This window comes from Silene latifolia, chromosome X (assembly GCF_048544455.1).
Source record: "Silene latifolia isolate original U9 population chromosome X, ASM4854445v1, whole genome shotgun sequence".
Lineage (NCBI taxonomy): Eukaryota > Viridiplantae > Streptophyta > Magnoliopsida > Caryophyllales > Caryophyllaceae > Silene > Silene latifolia.
This window is the reverse complement of record NC_133537.1, coordinates 326,785,797-326,809,746: the sequence shown is the minus strand read 5'-3', so window position 1 is coordinate 326,809,746 and position 23,950 is coordinate 326,785,797. Positions and strand designations below refer to the sequence as shown.

General features: G+C 41.3%; 2 protein-coding genes and 2 non-coding genes across 4 annotated transcripts; all 4 read right to left on the bottom strand.

Annotated features, from left to right (window-relative positions):
* Positions 1-9,590: 9,590 nt before the first annotated feature.
* LOC141618319 (rRNA 2'-O-methyltransferase fibrillarin 1-like) lies at positions 9,591-13,455 on the bottom strand. The gene is made up of 7 exons (XM_074435420.1): positions 13,334-13,455; positions 12,045-12,376; positions 11,411-11,506; positions 11,244-11,321; positions 10,984-11,160; positions 10,234-10,302; positions 9,591-9,967 (listed from the first exon to the last, which is right to left on the bottom strand). Exons 1-7 carry the CDS (start codon positions 13,350-13,352, stop codon positions 9,791-9,793), a joined length of 948 nt encoding a protein of 315 aa, XP_074291521.1. The 5' UTR covers positions 13,353-13,455; the 3' UTR covers positions 9,591-9,790.
* On the bottom strand, positions 10,410-10,480 carry LOC141625745 (small nucleolar RNA snoR60). Its single transcript, XR_012535509.1, has one exon. It is a non-coding gene; the product is annotated as a small nucleolar RNA snoR60 (small nucleolar RNA).
* On the bottom strand, positions 10,578-10,649 carry LOC141625742 (small nucleolar RNA snoR60). The gene has a single exon (XR_012535507.1). It is a non-coding gene; the product is annotated as a small nucleolar RNA snoR60 (small nucleolar RNA).
* Positions 13,456-21,705: 8,250 nt separating the features above from the next.
* On the bottom strand, positions 21,706-23,050 carry LOC141618317 (uncharacterized). The gene is made up of 2 exons (XM_074435419.1): positions 22,627-23,050; positions 21,706-22,269 (listed from the first exon to the last, which is right to left on the bottom strand). Exons 1-2 carry the CDS (start codon positions 22,982-22,984, stop codon positions 21,824-21,826), a joined length of 804 nt encoding a protein of 267 aa, XP_074291520.1. The 5' UTR covers positions 22,985-23,050; the 3' UTR covers positions 21,706-21,823.
* Between the last annotated feature and the right edge of the window lie 900 nt (positions 23,051-23,950).

Here is a 23,950-nt window from a genome sequence, read left to right as displayed (position 1 = left end):
TGTTCGGGGGCCAACTATTGAGCCTTCTCTCCCTGCCATCTTTTGGCGCTTCAAATCCTAAGTCTGTAACCTTTTGTTTTCCTTTGTTTCCTTGCTTTTTGTAAAGCTTTGGTAGGTAGAGTTTAAGCTATCCTCATGGGGACGGCCGTCGTTTGTACTCTCCTTGCAATCATTTTTAACAATTTTATCTTTTGGTCCTTGGCTTTGGCCGGGACTTTGATCATCATCCTTCATTTGTCTCTTTGCGTTATTTAATTGAGTGCCTTTGTTTTTACCGTCGGCATGGCCGAGGCAGTTAGTACGCGCATCACAACTGTGTTAACGTCTTTAGCATTTCCTCTAGCGTACCGGTCATTGTGTCCCCGTCGCTCTCGGCTAGGGCCGAGGTAATCGGGGTTATGGCTCGATAGCATTCGTAACTGTAGGCATATTGACCGCCAGACTCGCGTCTCAACTGCACTGAGTATACGTTTCTTCTAGCATATCGGTCGTTGTGTCCCCGTCGCTCTCGGCTAGGGCCGAGGTAATCGGGGTTAATGGCTCGATAGCATTCGTAACTGTAGGCATATTGACCGCCAGACTTGCGTCTCAACTGCACTGAGTATACGTTTCTTCTAGCATATCGGTCGTTGTGTCCCCGTCGCTCTCGGCTTTGGCCGAGGTAATCGGGGTTACGGCTCGATAGCGCTTATCGGTCATTGTGTCCCCGTCGCTCTCGGCTAGGGCCGAGGTAATCGGGGTTATGGCTCGATAGCGATTCTTCTAGTGTACCGGTCATTGTGTCCCCGTCGCTCTCGGCTGAGGCCGAGGTAATCGGGGTTAATGGCTCGGTAGCGATTCTTCTCTTTGAGTGACAAACACTTCGACGGAAAAGTTGGGTGATTCATTCGTTTGCTATGATCATGCGTTGGGGTGTCCACAATGGGTTTGGACACCTCCGCCGCTATACAAAGTATTTCCTCAAGTTGTCGGTGTTCCAATGGCTCATCAAAGGCACACCTCCCATGTCTGTCAGCCGGTATGTGCCCGGTCTCATCTCTTCAATCACCTTGTAGGGACCCTCCCAGTTGGCCGTCAGTTTACCATGAATATTTCCTTTGTTGGTGGCAGCCGACTTCCTTAGGACTAGGTCTCCCACTTTTAAATCCCTCTTGTGGACTCTTCTTCATTGTAGGCTCTTTTCATCCGGCTTTGATATACCGCCAAGTTGAGGCGTCTTTGTATCTCGGCTTTCTTCGACCAGGTCTAAGGAAGCTTTCGGGCCATCCTCGTTTTCAATCGGGCCGAGGGTAGCCGTTCGAATGTTGGCACCGTTGCTTCAATCGGTAGGGGATCGCTTGAACCGTAGACTAGGTGGAAAGGGGTGTACCCCGTTGCTTCTTTCTCCGTGGTTCGAAGGGACCATAGGACGCCGGGTAGTTCATCGGCCCACCTTCCCTTAAGGTCTTCGACTGTCTTCTTCAGACCGTTGAGGATCGTTTTGTTGGCCGCCTCACTTTGTCCGTTGCTCGTGGGTGGCGACGGAGGAGTATGCAAACTTGATACCAAGCTCTTCTAACCAATTCATTATCGTCACTCCAAACTCTCGGCCGTGGTCAAATACTATAACTTGGGGTAATCCGAAACGAGTTATAACATTTTCCCAGTTACCTTTCGACGACCGCTGTGGTCTTCGCCGATCGCTACGGCTTCAACCCATTTGGTGAAGTAATCAACAATGACGATCAAGAACTTCCTTCCTCCTCGGAGGCTGTTGGGAATGGCCCTAGCATGTCCATCCCCCACTGTGCGAAGGGAAGAGGGCTGAGCACCGGTTGTAGGTCCCTGGAGGGAGCGTGTATTACCGGGGCATGCATCTGACAGTTCGTGCACTTCTTGGTCTTTGCTCTGGAATCTTGAAGCATGGTGGGCCAGAAGTAGCCGGCTCGTAGAGCTTTGTGGGCTAGCGTTCTTGCCCCCATGTGGTGTCCACAGATGCCTTCGTGAATCTCTGTCAGTATCAGCTCTGCGTCGGCTGGACCGACACACTTCAAAAGTGGTCTTATTACGGACCTTCTGTACAGTTCTCCTTCGAACACTAAGTACCTGGCGGCGATCCGTTTCATTTTGGCCGAGGGATTGCGGCCCTCCGGTAATTCACCTGTAAGTTTGTATTTCATTATCGGAGTCATCCACGTTGTCTCGGCTTCTACGTTGCCCACCATGCCGTCGGTCTCAGTGATGCTCTTCGCATTCCGGATATCTACCAAAGACGGTTGGGCGACGTTCTTGATGGTTGAGTGGCAAGTTTGGAGAGAGCGTCGGCCGGTTGTTCTCGGATGCGGGAACGCATTGGATTTGGAAAGACTTCAATTTCGCTATGTCGGCCTTTACCCTTTCTAGGTACCTTACCATTCCGTCGTCCCGAGCCTCAAACTCCCCTCTGATTTGGTTAGTAACCAACAGTGAGTCTGTCTTCAACACAATGTGCTCTGCTCCGGCAGCCCTAGCTAGCTCGACCCCGGTTATCACCGCCTCGTATTCGGATTCGTTGTTCGAGGCCGAGAAGGTGAATTTCAAGGCGTACTCGAACTCGTCCCGTTTGGGGCTGATGATGAGGATGCCGGCTCCTGAGCTGTTCGTCGTGGAGGAGCCGTCGGTGTAGACCTCCCATACGCCTGGGTTTGGCTCTTCTTGATACGTGCATTCGGCCAGGAAATCTGCAAGTGCTTGCCCCTTTATCGAAGGTCTTGGTTTGTACTGAATGCCGAAACCGAGAGAGTTCCACCGCCCACTTGATGAGCTTTTGCGGATTGCTCGAATTTTTCCAAAGCTTTCTCTAACGGCTGATCGGTTAGGACCGTCACGGGGTGCGCGTCGAAGTAGGGTTTTAACTTCCTCGTGGCAACGATTTACGCGAAGGCGCTTTTTCGATTAGTGGGTAATTTCTCTCGGCGGGCAACAGTGTATGGTGACAAAGTAGATTGGGTGTTGCTTGTTTGTCTTCTTCCCGATGATCACTACACCGACCGTGGCCGAGGTAATCGCTATGTATAGGTATAGCGTCTCCCCCGGATCGGCCGGACGAGTTGGGAGAGTCCGAAGATGAGCTTTCAACTGCTTGAAGGCCGTGCTCGCTCCTCCTCCCCCACCAAGTCTTTATTCCCTTTCAAAACTTTGAAGAATGGGGTGCTCTTGTCGGTTGACCGAGAGATGAAACGGGCGAGAGCCGCCATTCTTCCGGTCAAAGATCATAACCTCTTTTCGATTCCTTGGCTCCGGTAGGTCTAAGATTGCTTGGACTTTGTCCGGATTTGCTTCGATGCCTCTGGCACGACAAGTACACCGAGAAATTTACCGCCCGACACCGAAGTTGCATTTCATTGGGTTGAGCTTCATCTTGTACTTCCTTAGTGAACAAAATGTTTCGTGTAAATCGGCCGGTGTTCGCTTGTCGGACTTGCTTTTTACAATAGCATCGTCGACGTAGGCCTCAATGTTTCGCCCTTTTTGATTTTGGAACACTTTGTCCACCAGCCTTGTATACGTTGCGCCGGCGTTTTTCAAACCGAACGGCATCATTTTGTACATGTATGTGCCGTTAGCGGTGATGAATGCGCATTTGGGCATGTCTTCCTCAGCCATGAAAACCTGGTGATATCCCGAGAAGGCGTCTAGCAGGCTCAGCATGGTGTAGCCTGCCGTGGCATCGATTAAGCTGTCTATCCGTGGCAGAGGGTAACAATCTTTGGGGCATGCTTTATTAAGTTGGGTAAAGTCTACACACATTCTCCATGCCCCCGATGACTTCTTTACCATCACAACATTGGCTAACCACTCCGGGTAGGTGCAAGGCATAATAAAGCCCGCCGTAAGTAGTTTGTCTACCTCGGCTTTGATGGCCTCGTCTTTCTCGGCTGAGGAGTTCCTCATTCTTTGCTTGACAGGGCGAGCGGTGGGGAGTACGTTTAGCTTGTGAATAATCACCTCCCGGCTCACACCCGGCATCTCGGCCGCTGAATAGGCGAAGACGTCTTTGTTTTTCCTTAGCAGGTCCAGGAGTTTGGCTCTGAATTTTGGCTCCAGGTTGGTACCGACGGTTACGGTGCGGCCTGGGTCAATCTCCACCTCTTCGGTCTCTGCTCCTTCGACCATGCTAATGGTTCGGTCGTGCTCGGGCCTGGGAGTGTGCTGTATCTGGAAGGATTTTAATTTTGAAGCGCCGGCTCTCACCCTCTCTAGATACCTCGTCATCTTATAGTCCCGAGCCCCGTATTCTCCTTTGATCTGGTTGGTCAATGAGAGCGAGTCTGTTTTTACCACGACGTGTTCTGCCCCGGCGGTTCTGGCTAGCCTGACTCCGGTTATCATTGCCTCGTACTTGCATTCGTTGTCTGAGGTCGAGGAGGTGAGCTCCAAGGCGTGCTCAAACACATCTCCGTTCGGGCTAATGATAACGACGCTGGCTTTCGAGCTATCCGTCGTGGAAGGGCCGTTAGTGTGTATCTCCCATACGCCGGGATCCTTCTCGTTCTTCGAGGTGAGTTTATGAGCCTCCCCCCGGTCCGAGACGTATATTAATGTCAAGGCCCGGACGGATATTACGGCTTGGGTTTCACTCAAAGTGACCCGGCCTATGAGAACGTCGTGGGCAGATGTGCCGTTGATGACTATAAAATCAGACATAACGTTCCTGGCTGCAGTTCCCTCGCCGAACCTTACCGGCAGTCTGACCGACCCCAGGGGTACCAGGCCGACCCCAGAAAAGCTGTACAGCGGGTTGGTGCAGGGGTTCAAATCTTCGACTCTCAGACCGAGGCTGAGAAAGCATTCTCTGTACATAATGTTCGTGTAGGCGCCTGTGTCGATTAGGCACCTCTTCACCAAATGGTTGGCTATGTCCAGGTGGACTGTGAGTGGGTCGCTGTGAGGAGCAATGACTCCCTCGTAGTCCGCCTGTCCGATAGTCATATCGGGGATTTTGGGAGCGGGGGTGGCTGTGTTGGGCACAAAGTTGACGGCCTGACATGGCTCATTCAGTTGCCGTTTGTGTCCATGAGCGGACCCATCGTTCCCGTTGCCTCTGATGACAACATGAATTACTCCTATCCGTTCAAAGACGGATTTGCTGTTTGACCCGCCGACATTCGGTTTCTGGCCTTTGGCGACATACTTGCCGAGGCTTCCCTTCCGGATCAGCTCTTCAATGGCATCCTTCAGATGTCGGCAGTCGTTGGTTAAGTGTCCGGTGTGGCCGTGGTACTCACAGTATTGGCTCGTGTCACCGTCACTCCTCGGCCTAGGGGGCCTTTCCCACTTTTGGCCTTCGCTCTTGCTCAGAGCGAATACCTCGGCGGCCGACACGACTAGGGGGGTGTGATCGCTGCACCGTTTTTTGTAGTACGCTCCCGAACTCCCCATGCGCCCGTCGAGTCCCGTCTCTCGGCGATTTGTCGGGCCGTGACCTATTATTGTCACGGCGTCTTTCATCGGGGTTGCCCTCCCGGCGCTCTTCTTTTCGAGTGCTCGGCCTCGTTGGGGCCTAACCACGTCTTGTGATAGTCTTCTACTTTGATGGCCTGGTCGGCCATTTTCCTGGCGGCATCAAGCCCGGCCTCCGCACTTGATGAGCTCATTTTTCAAATCTCCCCTTGGGAGGCCCTTCATCGCCGCGAAGGCCGCCGGTTCGGATTAATCTCTCGAATCTGTTGGACCTTTCCGTCGAACCTCTTCATGTAGCTTCGTAGAGACTCGCCCCCTCTTTTGATAGTTAGGAGGTCCGATGTCTCCACGGCCCTTCTCTTGTTGCAAGAGTACTGGGCTAAAAAGGCGTCCCTTAGGTCGGCGTAGTAGTACACCGAGCCGTCGGGAAGCCCCTTGTACCAACTTTGAGCCATCCCATGCAACGTTGTTGGGAAAACTCGGCACCACACTTCATCGGGCTGCTCCCATACCGACATGTGAGACTCGAAAGCCTCAGCGTGGTCGGCGGGATCGCCTTCCCCTTTGTATGATATGGGCGGCAACTTGAGCTTAGTTGGCACCTGGACTTCTAGGACGTAGGCGCTGAGGGGCTGTCTGATCACATGCCGGATGGCACGTGGCGATCGGCTCCTCGCATTCCTAACCCGACTCCTCTCCTCGTAGCGGGAGGGGCTCCTTCTTCGACTTGGACTTCTTCTCCAACTCTGCTGAGTCGGACTCCTCTGGCTCCTTTGGGGTATGCCTCGTTCGTGTTGCGGGGACGCTGTCCTCCCACGAGTACGGGAAGGACTTAGGTCTACCACGCCCACTTTGGGCTCCCCCGGCGACTTTGCTGGGTCAGCTTCTCCTAGTGCTCCGTTCAAATTTCTCGGAGTCACATTTTGGGCCCTGGTCTTCTGGACAATTTCCGCCGCTCTTGTCGGCGTGACAGTGTGAGCAGACGTATTACTAATTAGGTCCAGGACCATTTTCAGCTTTGCTATGTCAACCACATGCCCCATGATGGTGACCTGGTTGGTCGCGCGGCGTGTCGGTATTATCGGCATCCCGAACTCCGGTTGGATTACCCCGCCGGTGGAGGGCTGCACGACTCCAGAATTGTTGAAGGTATCATCTTGGTGGAACGCGGTTTCGTCGGTCACGACTGCGTCTTGTTGTTTCGACATCTTCTCAGCTTTTTGGGTGGGTTTTTGTTTGTTTTTTTTGTTTTGGGAATGAATGTGACTAGCTTCTAGTGTCTTCCCCACAGACGGCGCCAATTGTTCCGGGTGTAATTCCAGAGCAAGTATAGTTGCCACCCGTGGCTTGTTGAATGATGTCTTGAGTTGGATTCTCCCTTGGTCTTAATCGTTCCTCTCGGCCTCTCCTGCAACAATGAACGAACTGAGGGCTTGGCTTTGAGCCAAGCGTACCCACTCCGACGCCCAAGTCAGTAAACTTAGATGTATAAGTTGTATGCTAATTGGCTAGGAATATATTGTAGAGAGATAAGGAAGATTATACCAGATGAATAGTGTATTTAGGTCAAGTTGTGTATTTCTGGATTTGATGGATCCTTTCCTCAATGAAGGTTGAAGAGTATTTATAGACTTCACCTTTTGTCACGTAGTGGCCAAGTGGCTAGCAGGTGGAAAGACTGATCTACCCCTCGGCCGAGGGACCTATGGCTGGCCGGCGGGCCCTGGTGACCCGCCGCCGAGGGGTCTTGGATATGAGTACGCGGATATGTGTCCCTACCGGGAGTTGTCATGCGGGACCCAAAGTTAGCGAGCCGATGGGCCGCATCGGCTAGGCTGTCTAAGTCGTTGACTTGCTGTGGACATCTTTGACCTTGCTCAATATGTTGACTTGGTCAGCGGTGCAGAATATGCCCCATCAGAAAGTATTGCACTCTTCCATTTACACATTAAAAACATGAACTTTGAATTAACTCAGAAAAAATGCATATAAGCTCGAATTCTTATGCCTTAGTTGTACAATGCTTATGGTACAATATAATTTGCAAAATGTGCAAATGTATACTAACTTTACATAAGTCATTCATTTACTTTAATGATAGCAATAGCCAATTAGTGAGATTCAACATCTTATGATGGTCTTATTTGATAAAATGGTCGTAATTGAGGATTTACAATGACTGTTGCACCAACATCACTACTAATTTAGGTATTTATAAATGATTATACTGCAAAAACACCTTATATAATAGACATCTTATAAATCAAATGGGTTTGCACCTTGTCTCTTAACCATGAGGTTAGGCCGTTAGAGGTTTGCTCCCTACCCAATGGCCAATACCTAATTTACACCAAATAGAAAAAAACGTTAAAATTAGTAAACAAATGGGATAATTCCCCACCTTTACATTTAGGGTCCGTTTGGATTGAAGGAATTGGAGAGAAAGGGAGGGGAGGGAAAGGGAGAGATTTAATTTCCTTTATTTGGATAAAAAATATGGGAGAAAGGAAATGGAAAGGGAGAGAAATGAGAGGACTTATTTTCCCTCCTATAGAACAAACTATAATCTTTCCAAAGGTGGCAAGATTTGGAAAGAAAACATTATTTGGACTCTAATTATACCACCAACATCCTTCAATCCTCCATCCATTCTTCATCTCCCTCCTTCCTCCCCTTCCATTTCTCTTCATAATTTTTGTTATCCAAACACCCACATTCCATTTGCCCTCCCCTTCTCTCCCCTCCCTTCACCTCCCCTCACTCCCCCTCCTCTCCCCTTCCCTCCTAAAATTGTATCCAAACAGACCCTTAGGGGATGTTTGGTTCATCTAAGGGCAAGGGAATGGAATAAAGGAAGGGAAAGAGGGGGAAAGCAATAGGATTACCCTAAATTTATCTTATTGTTTGGTCAGTTTATCAAAGGGAATAAGACAAAAACCGACAACCACCCGTCTAATCCTCCACCACAACAATTAGTAAGTACAGCCTTCGCCCTTTACTCACATTGACCATCGGACGCCGACGACACCACTATCGTCGCCGGCAGCCACCCCGCATCACCCTTCGTACCAGTAACAACCCCGAAACACTTCCTCCTAACTTCACGAAAAAACCTCCCCCACCACCGGGATTCACTCTCTCACCCATAACAACACTAGATCTTGTGTTTGTAATTTTGTATGGAAGTGGGAGTAAATTCTGACAGGGGGGTTGTGGGTTTCGAGTGGTGTTTATGGTGGAGGTTCCTAATGAAGGTGAAAGGTTGTGGGTAGGGGAGATGTCGCGGTGATGACGTTAGGGGCGGTGATGGCGTGTTTGTGATAGCATTGGTGGTGTTGCCATAGTGGTCGCAAGTGCGATGGTGATGGTAGAAGCAGTTGGTAAGTGAGGTGGTTAATGGTTAAGGGACTGAGGGGTAACAAGTTAGAAAAGTGGGGGGGGGGGGGGGTAAGGGAGAGAATTTCATTCCCTTTGTTATAATCAGACAAACACAAATAAAGGGAATTAGTGAAAACTCAAAACCAAACAGCCTCTCATAAGTTTAAGGAGGTGTTTGGTTGCAGGGTTTGGAATGGAATGATTCTACTCATTAGTGTTTGGTTTGGGTATTTTGGAATGGAGTTAGAATTCGGATTCTCATTCCACCACAACCCCTTGGAATCCCATACCCATCTCCTCTCCTTGAATTATGAAATTGAAACCACATACTCTTATGGTTTCTCACTCCACTCCATTTCAATCCCGAGTAGTGAACCAAACAAGATTAGGAAAGTATGGATTTAGATACCTAATATACCACCTTACTATCAAACTCCATTCCATTCTATTCCAACTTGTTGAACCAAACGACCCCTAAATTTCAAATTTAATACATTTCCCACTTCGACAATCCAAAATGTGGTTCACTTCCTAACCTTGTATAAGGTCTCTACTCTCCACTCTCTATGAATACATCCACCGAGGAAAATGTCATGTTTAGCTTTAATTAACATGTGAACTAACCCCAACCAATTAAAATGAACCGGTGGCTAGCCCATCTATTGGATACCAAACTTGACCAAGATCTCAAGAATTCAACATTTACCTTGACTTCCATTCATTTGGGTGAAAGTTGAAATCTTGGCCATCATACATCAAACAAAGAGCAACCATCGACGTACAAAATACAAGGGCAAGGGAACGCATTCGCGCAGTTACTGAATTTTACCTGATAAATAAGGGCTAACAAAATACCAAATCCAGTCACAAGTTCATGAAACAAACTTGAATTAAAGAGCCTATCTCACATAATTCTTGAGCAAAACCTAACTTATATGGTACAAAACAGTGACCGAAGTCGCACAACCTAAGCAAAAAGTGCTCGAGCAGATCAATCCTTCTTCTTCTCCTTCTTAGGCATACGGTAACCACCAATAACACAAGCATGGTCACGCTCAAATGGCTCAAGAGTAACCTGTTCAGCTGGTTTGAACTGCTCTTGCTGAAGCTTCTTCACTTCTGAGGCAAACACTGCCTCCGCTGGCATTGTTGAATCGATACAATTAGCCTGTCATTGAAGAAAACAATTAATTAATTAATTAATAAACTAATTAAGAATCAATAAAGTGGGATTACTGTAGGCCTCCATTAACAAGGACAATTAAATGGGCATGGCAAGGCATAATCCCTTGTATTATGCGTAACATCAAGCCAATCTGTCCTTGCATTATATGGCTAATGGGTTGGTCTCACTATTGTGTGTAAATAAGGGGATTGTAGGTTGTTCACACATGTAAAAGGAGTGTAAAACCATCGAAAATGGTTTATACCAACCTTGATAGATATGACAAAGTGACCTCCTGCTTTCAAGAAATACGAGGCATTGAGAGCCAAAATCCTAGCCTGTAATCATAAAAAACATTCAGAAATAATAGAAGCTAACTGCAAGTTAAATACTCCTAACAACAATATCGTGAGAACAGTTGAAGTAAACCAAAGAAAAGTGTTACCGCATCAGTTAGTCGGAGCTTACATCACCCATAAGTCTTGAAGGGGAATCCGATAAACTCATCATATGCTAGATTAGATGCTCAATAGAAAAAATTATAGCCCTTAAAAAGTTTTTGAGTTTTACTGGCAAGAAAACAAAGAAAAATAAAACTAAAGATGGTGATTAATGCATCAGAAGCTCGGTTTGTACATCACCCAATATGTCTTGAAGGGGAATCCGAGAAGGTCATCATATGCTCACTCATGTAATGAAAGAAAATGTAGAACTATTGGTAAACAAGCATTTCAACTTTTCCAAAAAAAAAAAAGATAAAACAATCAAAAAAAGTAAAATTCGTCAAAACAAAATTTTTTATGTTGAATTTCAAGTGTAGAACAATAAAAAAAATACTCAAAAAGAACAAAATTTAAGATGATAAATGTTAAATAGCATGCTGAACTCTTGAAAATAAACAAATGCGGAGTAACATTTACTCCAAAACCATGACGATTGAAAAGCAACGACCAAACAGTTGTAAATGAGATTGATAAAAAAGGGAAATCAACAGCAATGTAAAAATAGTGGCAACAGACCTGATCAGGCTGAGCAACATCTGAAAATATTACATCAACCATGCCGACAAGCATCCTGTACTTGGCTGGATGCCTTGCATCTTCAATAATGGGGATAACATTAGTCCTTTTCTTTGCCATGTTAACCAAATCTCTACCACTCCTATGTGAGAATTCGACTGCATAAACAACACCCTCCTGCCAAAACAAAGACAATATCGTCAAAAAAACGACTTCCAGCAAAGGTAATTAAATCAAGCATAATGCATAAAATAACTTACAGGTCCGACAACATCAGAAACATGGGACACGGTTGTTCCAGATGCAGCACCAAGATACAACACCTTAGCACCAGGTTGCTGTCCAAATGAAGCATATAACTTTCATAAGTCCTAAAATCGTGGAAAGGACGACAAATCAACAGGACATTGGACAACAATGAACTTACAATCCAAATATTGTCAACACCACCAAGAATAGCAGCGGCCAACTTTGAACGGAAAGGATTCCAGACCCTGTATTCGATCTTGGTTCCATCGTCTTGCTGAAGAGGGAAAAAAACATTTTTTATTTTGAACAATATATACAACACATAAAGTCATAACCAAATAACAGTTCACAACTCAATCCAAATAAACAATATTATACCACAGGCCACAAAGAAATCTGAAAATAAAACAAACAGCGAGAAGAGAGAACCTTCCATTACACGGATCATTCATCCAGATTGTCATACTATATCATCCCCCTATTTTTTACCCTTCCAACATCAATATCCAATTAAGTAATTTGGGTTTTGTAATATTCAACTTATCTAATTGCCAATATAAATGAAAGGGCAGGACAGACAACCATCTTACATGATAAGTGGGCAACAAAATCAACTATCTTGGTGATAATAACACGATTTATAAACATAATCCCTTTCGATAACATGATATATAAACATTAACACCCTTTCAAGTTTCAACAATTGAAAAACACAACCATAAAGGGTGAATAGCTTCAAAACTTCGCAAGCAAACATTACAACACAACCACAAAGTAATCCACGACAATCAAGTAATAAAAGTAGTATTCACCTGAACAGAAATCCTCTTCTCGTTGTAAACAGATTCACCAGGAACCATATTCTTGGTTACAAGAGCATCTTCTTTACCCTTTGCAATAAAAATTCCACTATGCTTGTGTGTCACTACAATAACCTTATTTCCTCCCTTCATTCCACCTCTACCACCTCCACGACCACCACCACGTGCGCCTCTTCCTCCAGGTCCACCTCGCCCACCACCTCTACCACCAGGTTTCATTATTCCACCTCTAGCACCCATACCAAATCCACGGCCTCCACCACGGCCGCCTCTTCCTCCATCACTTCTACCTCCTCCACGGCCTCCAAATCCTCTTCCTCCTCCTGTTTAATGTTCATTTCCAACTCAATCAGCCACTTAAATCAATAAATTATCAATCTTTAAAGTAGCTACTCGGAGTTCAGGTCATCAGTTACTAATATGTGCTACAAATTGAATGTAATAAAATCAATCAAAGATACAAATCATCAGCAATAACCTAGAAAGTCGCACCAAGTATTCAAAATGTATTGATTTGTATCTTTGATTGATACAAATGTATTAAGTGAAGCAAAAACTCAACTCAATGCATTTTGTATTTGAGCTAAAGCTTATAGAGTATCAACAAGATAAGTAGGCGCTTCGTATTTGAGCAAAAGCTTAACAAGCAAGGTACGCTTCCTATTTGAGCAAAAGCTTAGCTAGTAACAACAACAAGTAACGTACGCTTCCTATTTGAGGAAAAGCTTAGCTAGTAGCAACAAGTTAAGTACGCTTACTATTTCAGTAAGAGCTTAGCAATTAGCAACAAGTAAGGTAAGGTTCGTATTTGAGCAAAAGCTTAACCATTAGAAACGGAACAAGATGAGAGCTTCAGCAAGTCGCAACGAGTTAAATAAGTTAGCAAGCAATTAAACAAGTCGAGCGCTTCAGCAAAACTTTAGCAAGTCGCAACGAGTTAAATAAATTACTTAGCTAGCAACACTGTATGCACTTCTTCGTATTAAATCAAAAACTTAGCAAATAGCAACAAATTAACTACGCTTTGTATTTAACATACGACTCAAGAATCGAAAATTTAATAAAAAAATTAGCAAATGGAGTAGCTAAGTATCATCAAAACTTGAATCAGCAGATGAATATTAATTTGAGAGAACTTATTAATGTAGAAAAGAAGAACGCCATATATTGTTTGTGATTAATAGAAATTGAAATTAAAATTAGAGTAATTGATGTTCTAATGCCATAAAAATAAAAGAAGAAAGTAGTAAAAGAAGAAAGCGAAAAAAAGAAGGAATTACCTCTTCCTGGCGGCGCCATTGTTGTTGGTAAGAATTGAGAAAATTAGAGAGAGGGAAAAATAGAGAAGTGAAATTAGGGTTTAAGTGAAGGAGACGATTGGGGGACTATAAAGAAGGCGGAAAAGGGGGATTTTATTAGGGTTTATGGTTTTTGAGTTTTAGGATTTATTGGGCTCGTAGGAAAGTGGCTGGGAAATGGTGTGTTTGTGGGCTGTGTTTTTGAGTCCTTGAGCAAAGCCCTAGTGTGAAATCGATGGAGACTACTTTTCAGCAATTGCTTCAGGGTAGAGCTGTTCAAATGCGAGCTTGGACTGGGTTGGGCCTTAATTATTGGCCAATTATCCTTGTCATTGCCTGCCCTTTAGTCAAAAGTCGGGCGGCCCATGGGCTAATGGGACGTAACACGAAACTTCAATTTAGATAATTAAAATATATAAGGGTGCTCAATATATAAATATTTTCGTTATATTTTAACCTTTATAATCTACTTATTATTTTAGTGTTCTACATCCATATAAAATTGATATAATTTTCTTTGAAAATGTTTTTCTTTAAGAACAAAAGTAAAGGATTTAAATAGTAAACGGGCCAAATGGGCTGGCCCACAGGATTTTCTTGTTTTCCATACCCGCCCATTTAACTTGGCGGGTTGGGCTCCGCCCGCCCTCTTAATTTTTCGGGTAAAAAATACTTGTACAAGCCCACGTAATAAGCGGGTTGGATGGGCGGGATGGCCCATGAACAGCTATACTTCAGGGCACATATCCATCTATCCAAACTAAGTTCTGGTCCAATCTTGGACCGACATTTTCTGTTACAGTTCGGTCCGGAATTTTTATTTTGTTTGGTCTCTGGTGCTTGATTTTTTTGTGATTCCGGTTTCGGTCCAGTCATGACCAGTCAACAAACCTGGCGCTTATGCGATCAAACTAAAGATATTTCACTCATTTTAAATTTTAACCACAATTGACTTTGGTAATGTTATTAGAATTGGTTTTAAAGTGAGAGCCTTGATGATAAGATGTGTAAAATTTAGTTCGAAAAAACTTGATGGGTTCTAATTTTATATACTTTGTTTGTCGAGTTTTTGAAAGTCCGTGATAATAAAAACTACTTCTTTGTAGTCGTTTATTTCTTCCCCTTTCATTTTGCACAAGAAATAAGAAAGTGATTTTAGACCACACAAAACACTCTACCCCACATGCAAATGAATTTGGACCACACAAACCTTTCCAAAAAAAAGAAAGAGGGAAGAAAATCTGACTACCATGGAAAAGGAAAGAGAGAAGAAATGAGCGACTAGGAGGGAGTATTAATACTCCCTCCACTTATCTATGTTCACCCCCATTTCATTTTGCACAAGAATTAAGGGTGTTGAATAAAGAATGAAAAAGTATTCATGAAGAAGCAAGTGGGGCTTGATTAGAGCTTATAAACTGAAAGCTTAATAGAATTGTTAAATTAATTAACTACACTTCAAAGTTTTCATTTCCCTCCAAAATACAATGAGAGGGAAATTTAAAAAGTCATAAATGTTCCCCCCAAAAACCTTGGTTTCCTAAACTATTACACAGTTTCTATGATTACAACTCAGTACAATAAGACTACATAATTTACAACTTCTTCACTTCCATATTCTTCTTCTTTTCCATATTCTTCTTCTTCTTCTCTATTCTTCTTCTTTGCCATAATCTGCACTTCAAAAAACCGTTAGTCAGAAGTTGAATGAAAAAATATCATCAATAAAAAAGTTGTAATACGAGTAAAACATAATACACTTACCAACATTAATAAAAAAATGCAAATCTATCAAATGATGATAGACATAGAATAAGATGCTATTTATTCGAGAATAGCAAGGATGACAAGCCAATAAGAGGTTCAAAGAACTTTCTTGCAGCAAAATATCAAGTAGACAGGAAAACAATCTTTGAAGTAAGGAGGATTGCTAAACATCAAAGAGAAAATGGTGATTCTTTGCAGCTGAATTCCATAATTAAAGGTAAAAAAGGGAGGAAAAGACTTGAAGTACCAATAGACGGAATATTAGCTACACCAATGGGATAAAGGGGATCACTGCATGCATTTGGTGAAGCAATTGGTGTCTCAGCAACAACAATTTTCAATTGGGTTAAACAAGGTAAACTTCGAAGCCATACATCAGCATTGCACTCAAGTCTGACTGATGAGAACATGTTCAACAGGTTGATATTTTCACTTTTAAAGTTAAGTTATGATAGGATATCGAACTCTTTGAAGTTTAAGGACATGGGAAATATAGTCCATATTGATGAGAAATGGTTCTATATCTCACAAGATGGAGCTAAGTTTTTTCTATTGAGTGAAAAATTTGATCCTTATAGACATTGTCAAAGCAAAAGTTTCATCATTAAAGTCATGTTTATGGCTGCAGTTTCAAAACCCATTTATGATGGAGATGGTAACCTTTTGTTTGATGGAAAAATAGGGATATTCCCATTTACTTTCCAAGATCCAGCTAAAAGGAGGTCAAAAAACAGACCTGCTGGAACTCTTGAAACCAAATTAGTGGCTTCAATAAACAAACAAGTGATTAAGGATATGCTAATAAATAAGGTGATCCCAGGCCATTCACAGTAAATGGCCAGTATCAACGAGCAAGGAAATCATCATCCAGCAGGACAATGCAAAGCCACATATAAAGGGTAATGACCTTGACTTTTTAATGGCAACTAACCCAAATGGTTTCAACATTAGTTTGACACAAAAACCACCAAATTCACCAGATCTCAAGGTGTTAGACTTAGAATTTTTTAACTCAATACAGTCATTGCAAACAAAAAAGAGAGCAAGCACAGTTGATAAGTTGGTGTCCAATGTGTTGGAAGCTTGGGATGAAGAACCAGCACAATGCTTAAGTGATGTTTGGCTTAGTCTACAAGCATGTATGTTGGAGATTATTAAGCTAAAAGGACACAATAACTATAAGGTAGCACATCTGAAGAAAAAAGCACAAAGATTGGCTGGAACCTTACCAAGAAATTTAGTTGCAAATGAAACAATAGTTAGGGAATGTCTTACTCATTTACATGTAAATGGCAAGGATGCAAACTTAAATGAAATAAGTGTGCCTCTTGTCTTAAATCATCCTTTTTAGATGAGTGTTTATAACTTAAATATTGCAAACATACAATGTTTAAGCCATAAACATTATTAGGGTTTGAATTTATTTTGTGCCAACAGACTATGTATTTTGTGATGAGCAATGTTTGAAATGAAAATGATTAAGCTCTCAAAACATTAAGCATTTTTATCACTGAGCTTTATGTTCACACAAGAAATGTCTCCTGAAGCCATATGAACACAAGATATGGTGGAATCAATTCTTATATGAATACAGAATGACAAGGCAGCTCTCAAAGCATTAAGCTTTATTATCACTGAGCTTCATATTTATGCAAAGTTCAGTTTAAATGTCAAATGAAAAGCATTAAGCTTCATACTTATGCATTGAGACATCAACTCTCAGGCCTAAGAATGGTCTCGTCATTGAGCTGTGTCAAGTAATAAAGCCTACTTCACACACACACACAATATTCTGGTAGACCATGCTCGTCAAATAGAGTAATAGCATCACTAATTAAGGCAACAAAGAAAGCTCTCAAACCATTAAGGAACATTCATCATAGAGCTCTAAACTGTATTTGACATATATGAGCACACACACCCATTCATTGGTAGAGCATGTGCTGGCTTAATTACTTGTAGTTATTGGCCACTTACCATTCTACTCTCCCTAAAAACCTAACTGCTCTCAAAGCATTAAGCTTTATCATCACTGAGCAGAAGACTAACAGAAAACTCAGTCATTGTAAAGTACTCAGCAGAAGCAAATGCAGTACAAACAAATCCTACCAATTAAACCTATCAGCATATAAATTCCAGCAGCATTAAAATTTTCAATTACTGATCAAAATAACAGTAACAGGTTCAGATCAGAGTATAACAATAACAGAGAAATTATTTATTCTTAACATTTAATCTAGCCATATAAGACTACTAACAAAAAACTCAGTCATTGTAAAGTACTCAACAAAAGCAAATGCAGTACAAACAAATCCTACCAATTAAACCTATCAGCATATAAATCCCAGCAGCATTAAAATTTTCAAGTAAAATGATCAAAATAACAGAAAAACGTTCAGACCAGAAGTATACCAATAACAGAGAATTATTTATGCTTAGCATTGAATCTAGCCACATAAGCTTCAAATTTTTGAAAGCTCGTTGTTGACCATTCAACAGGCCCAATTATAGTGCTGTCAGGGGTTTTAGGACGCTTATCCGCCATTCTTTTCAGATAAGCATTCATGTACTTTGTACATGGTGAGTCAGGCTCAGCAACAACAACATCGTGTTCAAGAACAAGATCCATATGAGCATCAAATTATGTCTCTGCAACAAAACTCCCTAAATCACCCGGATCTTGCGAGTTTTGGCTAGGTGATTCAAACTCCGTCTCTTCAACCGAACTCCCTTCCTCCAAAGCCCCTTTACCGATCTCTTTTTCCTCCTTCAAAGCCACTTTCTGCTTCACTTCCTTCAGGTGTTCCTCTTCATCCTCCTTCTTTCTCTTTCTCTCCTTTGCAAGAAACAAAAAATTTAATCACAACATTATAAACAATATGAAAATACTCCCGGAAATAATCAACTTTTAAGATCTATGAAAACGAATGTATAAATAGCAAAAATTTTGAATTTTTACAAGAAATCCAAAAAAATTTATGATGTTATAAGCCATAAAACAATTGTATTAATAATAGATCTAAAAAAAAAGGATGTCACCTAACCTTGATCTTATTTAATGAATTTTGCAGGCAATGAGATTGATGAAGTATTTCAATGTATGGGATCTTGACCAAATCAGAAGGATCAACAACACAACCGTCAAACCCATCATCCGCATCTTGCATAATGTAGCCATGAAGATCAGAATAATGTAAGAGTTGTTCGACATTAATAAAGGAAAGATAGAGAACAAAGCAGGAGAGGAAGTGAAGGAATGAAGAAGAAAAGGCACTGTGAAAGAAAGCAAAGAGGGAGAGTTAGGGTTTCTAGTGAGAGAAGGGAGGCGGGGGTTGAGTGAATAACAATGACGGAAGTTTCTAGGTGGGTATTGAAGGAGGAGAGTTAGGGTTTTACGTGGGAAATTCATAAATGGGTTGAGTAATATGGAGGGAGTCATTAGGGTAATTAGGTTTGGGTTGGGTTAGTGTTTTAATCAGAAAAATTAGGCCCAAAAAGCAATGGTAAATCTTGTAATATCACAAATTGTACAAGGACACTTTAGTCATATGCATTACTAAATAAGGAAAGAATAGAAATGGGGTGAAGATAGATAATTTGCCAAAAAGGGGAAATGGGGTGAAAATAGGAAAGTGGAGGGAATATGATAGAGCAAAACAAGTAATCAGGATTTTATTAGGTAATAACAAATATATTGAAAAAAATGAGAGAATTTCCATGGAACATACAAGAGGGGTATGGGGGGGGGGGGGGTACGCATCTCTAAATATCCTCTGAAATTAGAACAACCACTTTTATTGGGGCAATTGTGCTCATTTGTGACCTGCACGACAGAACTTATCTAAAACGCTCTTTAATTTCATATAAACAATGCAAATATCTCAAAAAGCTCTAAGATCAATTAAATTTTCAGAGAAAACATAGGGGTGTTTGGTTCAGTTCGTAGAAATGTAATGAAATTGAATTGGAAATCATAGTAGTATGGGGTTCTAATTTCATTCCTATAAAAACTTTGTTGTTTCATTTTAGGGGGTGCTTGGTTGGAGTTTTTGGAAAGAATTGATTGAATTGAATTCAATCAATTATAGTGTTTGGTTGGAGGGTTTCAGAATGGAGTTAGATACCCAATGAATTCTATTTATTCCAACCCATTGGAATCTCATACCCATGTATACACCCAAGTTTCTAAATACATTTCACCTTATTACTATACCCATCCATTCCAAAATCGAACCAAACACTTGTGAGCAAGTATGAGATTCTAACACCATACCTTTATGGTATCACAATTCATTTCGATACTTTGAATCAAACGACTAATAATAAGCATGAATGAATAGAGTTGGAATCCAATGAGAGAAAGTAAGTATGAGATTCTAAGGGATTTGAATGAAGTTAAAATTCATTCCCATGGTGCCAACCAAACACCCCCTGCTTAACAAAAATGAAGGGCTCTATTTAAATTTCAAAACCACCACCTGAAAATAAATAAAAACGAGTAGATCTTTTAAGAAACGTTCTCTCAACACGCTCTCTCAATAAATTTATTGAGAGACTATTTTACAATTTTAAGAAAAAGTGGTACTAAAGGTAATAAAATAGGCACAAATAATAACTAAAGATAAAATGAGTACATTTATTATGTAAATAGATACGAACTTACTATGTCACGATCAATAACAAAAGGGTCACGAAATACAAATAAAAAGGTACAAAAGACTGGTCACTCAATAACTTATTGAAAAACCGTCTCTCCCAAATTTTAATGAATAAATACATACTTAGGTTTTCCAATTTGAACATGACTTGTGTAATCCGACTTTCGATTAGATGGGTGGCTTTAGTAAAGCAAAATGAGTCTAAATGATCAGTAAAGCAAGACTTTGGATGGCATGGTCCATGGGTTAGTGGCCCAAAAAAGGCGACTACTATGTCTACTACTTGCTTAATCTGCGTTTGAGGTTTATCATTTCACAGATTCTCATTTGTGACGGTGATATCCGTCACAAGCTTGTGATGGATACCGTTTCCTCTCACAAAATGTCCATTAAGAGGTGAATGGAAAACATATGAGGTATCCCACCTTGTCATTTCTCCCTTTTTGTGAGAGGTAACAAACTTGTGACGGGATTAAGACTAACTGTTATCATTTATGTAGGAAATATAGTAGTACTCGAATATTCCACATCAATACATCATCGTTCATAAAAAATGAAGGTCTTAATCATGTACCACACCATAAAACAGCAAACCCCACGCCATTTAGTAAAAGTAATGGCACGCACTCTCATTGGACCATTGTATCCAACTTTTATTCCCCCAATAATCAAATCAAGATAACAACGACATCCATGGAAACTAGGGCAGAGTATGGATCGGGTATTTGATCCAAAGTGCTAGTTCGGATCGGGTATCCATATTAAAAATCCTGAAGTTAGATATCCAATATCCAAACCAAATGTTTCGGATATCCAATGTCCGGGTATCCAAAATAATCGGATCGGATGCGGATATCCATCGGATATCCATACTTTAGAATTTACTTTAAAATTAAGTTTGAAACACGATTATATTCATAGTCTTACATGATGATTTTCTTTAGTATTCTTATTCCAATATTCTCGACATAAAATTTAAGTACCACCTAGATATTTCTCTAATATTTTAAACATTAATTAATTGTTGTATCAAATAAAATTTTATTTTCTCGAAATTATACTAGAAAACTATAGTTTCGGATCGGATCGGATATCCAAATGTTTTAATTCTAATATCCATATCCAAACCAATACCAAAGATTTCGGATCAGATATCCAAACCAAACTTAACTTTCGGATCAGATATCCAAACATTCGGATCAGATTCGGATCGGATATCGGATCAGTTTGGATAATCGGATTTTTTGCTCTGCCCTAATGGAAACATACATATTTTGGTCTTTTTATAAATCACAAATTCTTGTTTGTGACGGTACATATCCGTCACTCTTGAGTGACGGATATCATTTTACCTCACAAAGTACCCACTTTTTCTCTCTCTGTAACACTATTTATGTGGTCCCCTCTCTTCACTAACCCATTTTGTTACCATTTTAACTCACAAAATATCCGCCACAAATGGTAACCCGTCACAAGGAAGACCAATCGTTTATAAATATACAAATTAAATGGAGATTTTTATAAAAACCATTATACTCCGTATAATTTCTCTATCCGGGTTATTGTTTATCTTTGATTTATCACAAAGATCAAAGTTAAAGGAGGTGACTATTTGTGAATTGTGACCATGAGCAATTTACCAGTCAAAAACATTTTCAATACAGAAATGAAAATAAAAAAATGAGACATCTTAAAATAAAATTAGAAAACAAATTATCAGAAAAAGTGGTAACAGCCATTGTCATTATATTATTCAACAAGGGAAAATATATGAATTGTGGTCTTTTCATAAGTCCGTCATATAAAATATTCAATATAGGACAAAATCACTAAAAGTATAAGGTATTATAAAATCTTATACTCCGTCGAATAATGTCATTAAAATTCACGAAAGCGAAGTAGTCCATGAACTTGAATTTTGCACTTGTCTCAGTTTAATCCCTCTAGTCCCTTTATATTCATATGTTTGATTAAAATACACCATTTATTTATTGAACAAACATATGAAAATGACATAATAAACGGATTGAATAACGTTTTAAGATAATCACCAATCGTCACCACCGTCGTCATTACCCCCGTCAGCGAGATCATCCTCCACCCTTTCAGCAGCCTCATCAGCCACATGATCTTCCAATGCATCAAACCCTTCCGCTAATGCCACTCCACCTAACACTCCAGCCACGGCACCCACAGCCAATCCCGTCCCCATTCCCCCAAACTTACTCTTTTTCTTTTCCTCTTCCACTCCCTGCCCGTACCCGTACCCCGCCTGCCCATAACCGGGTTGACCATAACCCGACTGAGCATAACCGGGCTGACCGTAGCTAGGCTCAGAGTAAGCTGGCTGTCCATAGGGGTAGCCAGCGGGTGGCGGCGCGCCATAGCCGGTATCCCGCTTGACGCCGTATGGTGGAGCATGGTACGGGTCAGGGGCTTGATATCGCGGTTGGCGTACGCTGACTTCCACGTCGATTTTGCCATGAGGCCTACCTGTAGTAACGGAATCAAAATTTATAGTTAAAACTTAAAAGTGCGAATATTTCTAAGAACAGACTAACAATAGATCAGTATTCCGTCTATCTTTCTTTTACTAAAAAGCGTCTTATATCTTATTTAGTCATTTTAGTCGAAGATAATATTTTGTAAAAGACGTTTTTCATAATAAAGTAAAAAGTAAATATTTTGTTTTATGTAATGATATTTTTTTTATGTAAACTTTTAAAAAGCCAATGAGAAGATAAATTAAAGTTCTCATAAAAAAACATAAAAACATTAACTAAAAATCTCAAAAAATTTAAAATTTTAGGTGATCGCCCTGCTAGCCCCTTTAGTTTCGCCAGTGCCTACCTGAAGGACGTTTGAGCTTAAGGGAGCGGGGTAAGCAACTTCCAATACCAACTTCGTCAACGACCTCCCGAAGAGGGAGCTTAGTGGAGCCAATGAGCGGCTTGGTATCGGACTCAGCATGGGCGTGGACTACGTCAATGCGAAGGATAGCATCCTCAATCGGAAAATTGAGCGGGATGACAAGGGTCTGATCCCACCTTGGACAAGTATCACCTTCTTCGTCAACCCGGGTCGAGACTTTTCGATCCGGGTCAACCCATACCACTGCGTAGGGTGTGTTAGGACCGTTTCGCCAGTTGACGTTTTTAAGGTCCTTGGCTGAGGTTACGGTAACTTCGACCTCGTACGTTGAACCCATTTGAAGGATAGTTTTGGTTGTTTTAACGTAGGGTACGGTGGAATAGTTGTTGAACTGGGATTTTAGTTCTGATTATTTGGTGGTGTTTCGTTTGGTATTTGTAGGTGCAATTTTTAGTTGTTGTTTCCACGACGTACCCTTTTGTGTGTAAATTGCGTGTGACGATGGAAATTCCCAATATGCCCCCCTTTGGTTCTTCTCGGTGTAGGCTCATCTGAGGGCTTAAATTTCAATTATACACTATTTTCGATGATATATTTATCAACCCAATTTTTAATTACTTTAGACCTGATTTATGTTATTTATAGTTATTTTAGATCTGATTTATGAAAATCGATGTTTGTAAAATCATTCAATTTAGTGAATAACGATACTGTTAATCAGATTACCAACATTTTACTGCCACTTAATGATATTCTGGATACCTTCTTTGGATTTGTCTGTGAATTTTACTGGATTTGAAATTGAATATTTCTCCAAATTAAAGTTAAAATTTTTCCTTTGGAAAGCCTATGTTGAAGGCCTCCCTACGAAAGGCAGATTTCTTAAAAGTCATATTAATGTTCCACCTAATTGTGTTTTGTGCAACCATTTCTATTAAAACAAATACCGTTTCTTTTACGAATGTCCCTTGATTGGTTATGTTATCCAAAACGTGAATATTATTAGTTTTAACAATTTTTTTGTTAAATTATGATAATACTAGTTGGAAAACCCGTGCGATGCACGGGGCTCTTATTAGGATCATCTTTAAAATATATGCTTAAGTTGATAAAAAAAAAGGTCTAACTATATTGAATCATTTAATGAAACAAAAGTTCGTGGTTTGTTGTAGTTGATCACCTATGTTGCTTTTAGCACGAAAGGTTTGTTGTTTAATTAGTAGTAAACTAGTAATCATATCATTTGTAAAATATCAAGCGACATAGTTATAGTACGTCGCTACTACAGGTACCATCAATTTTT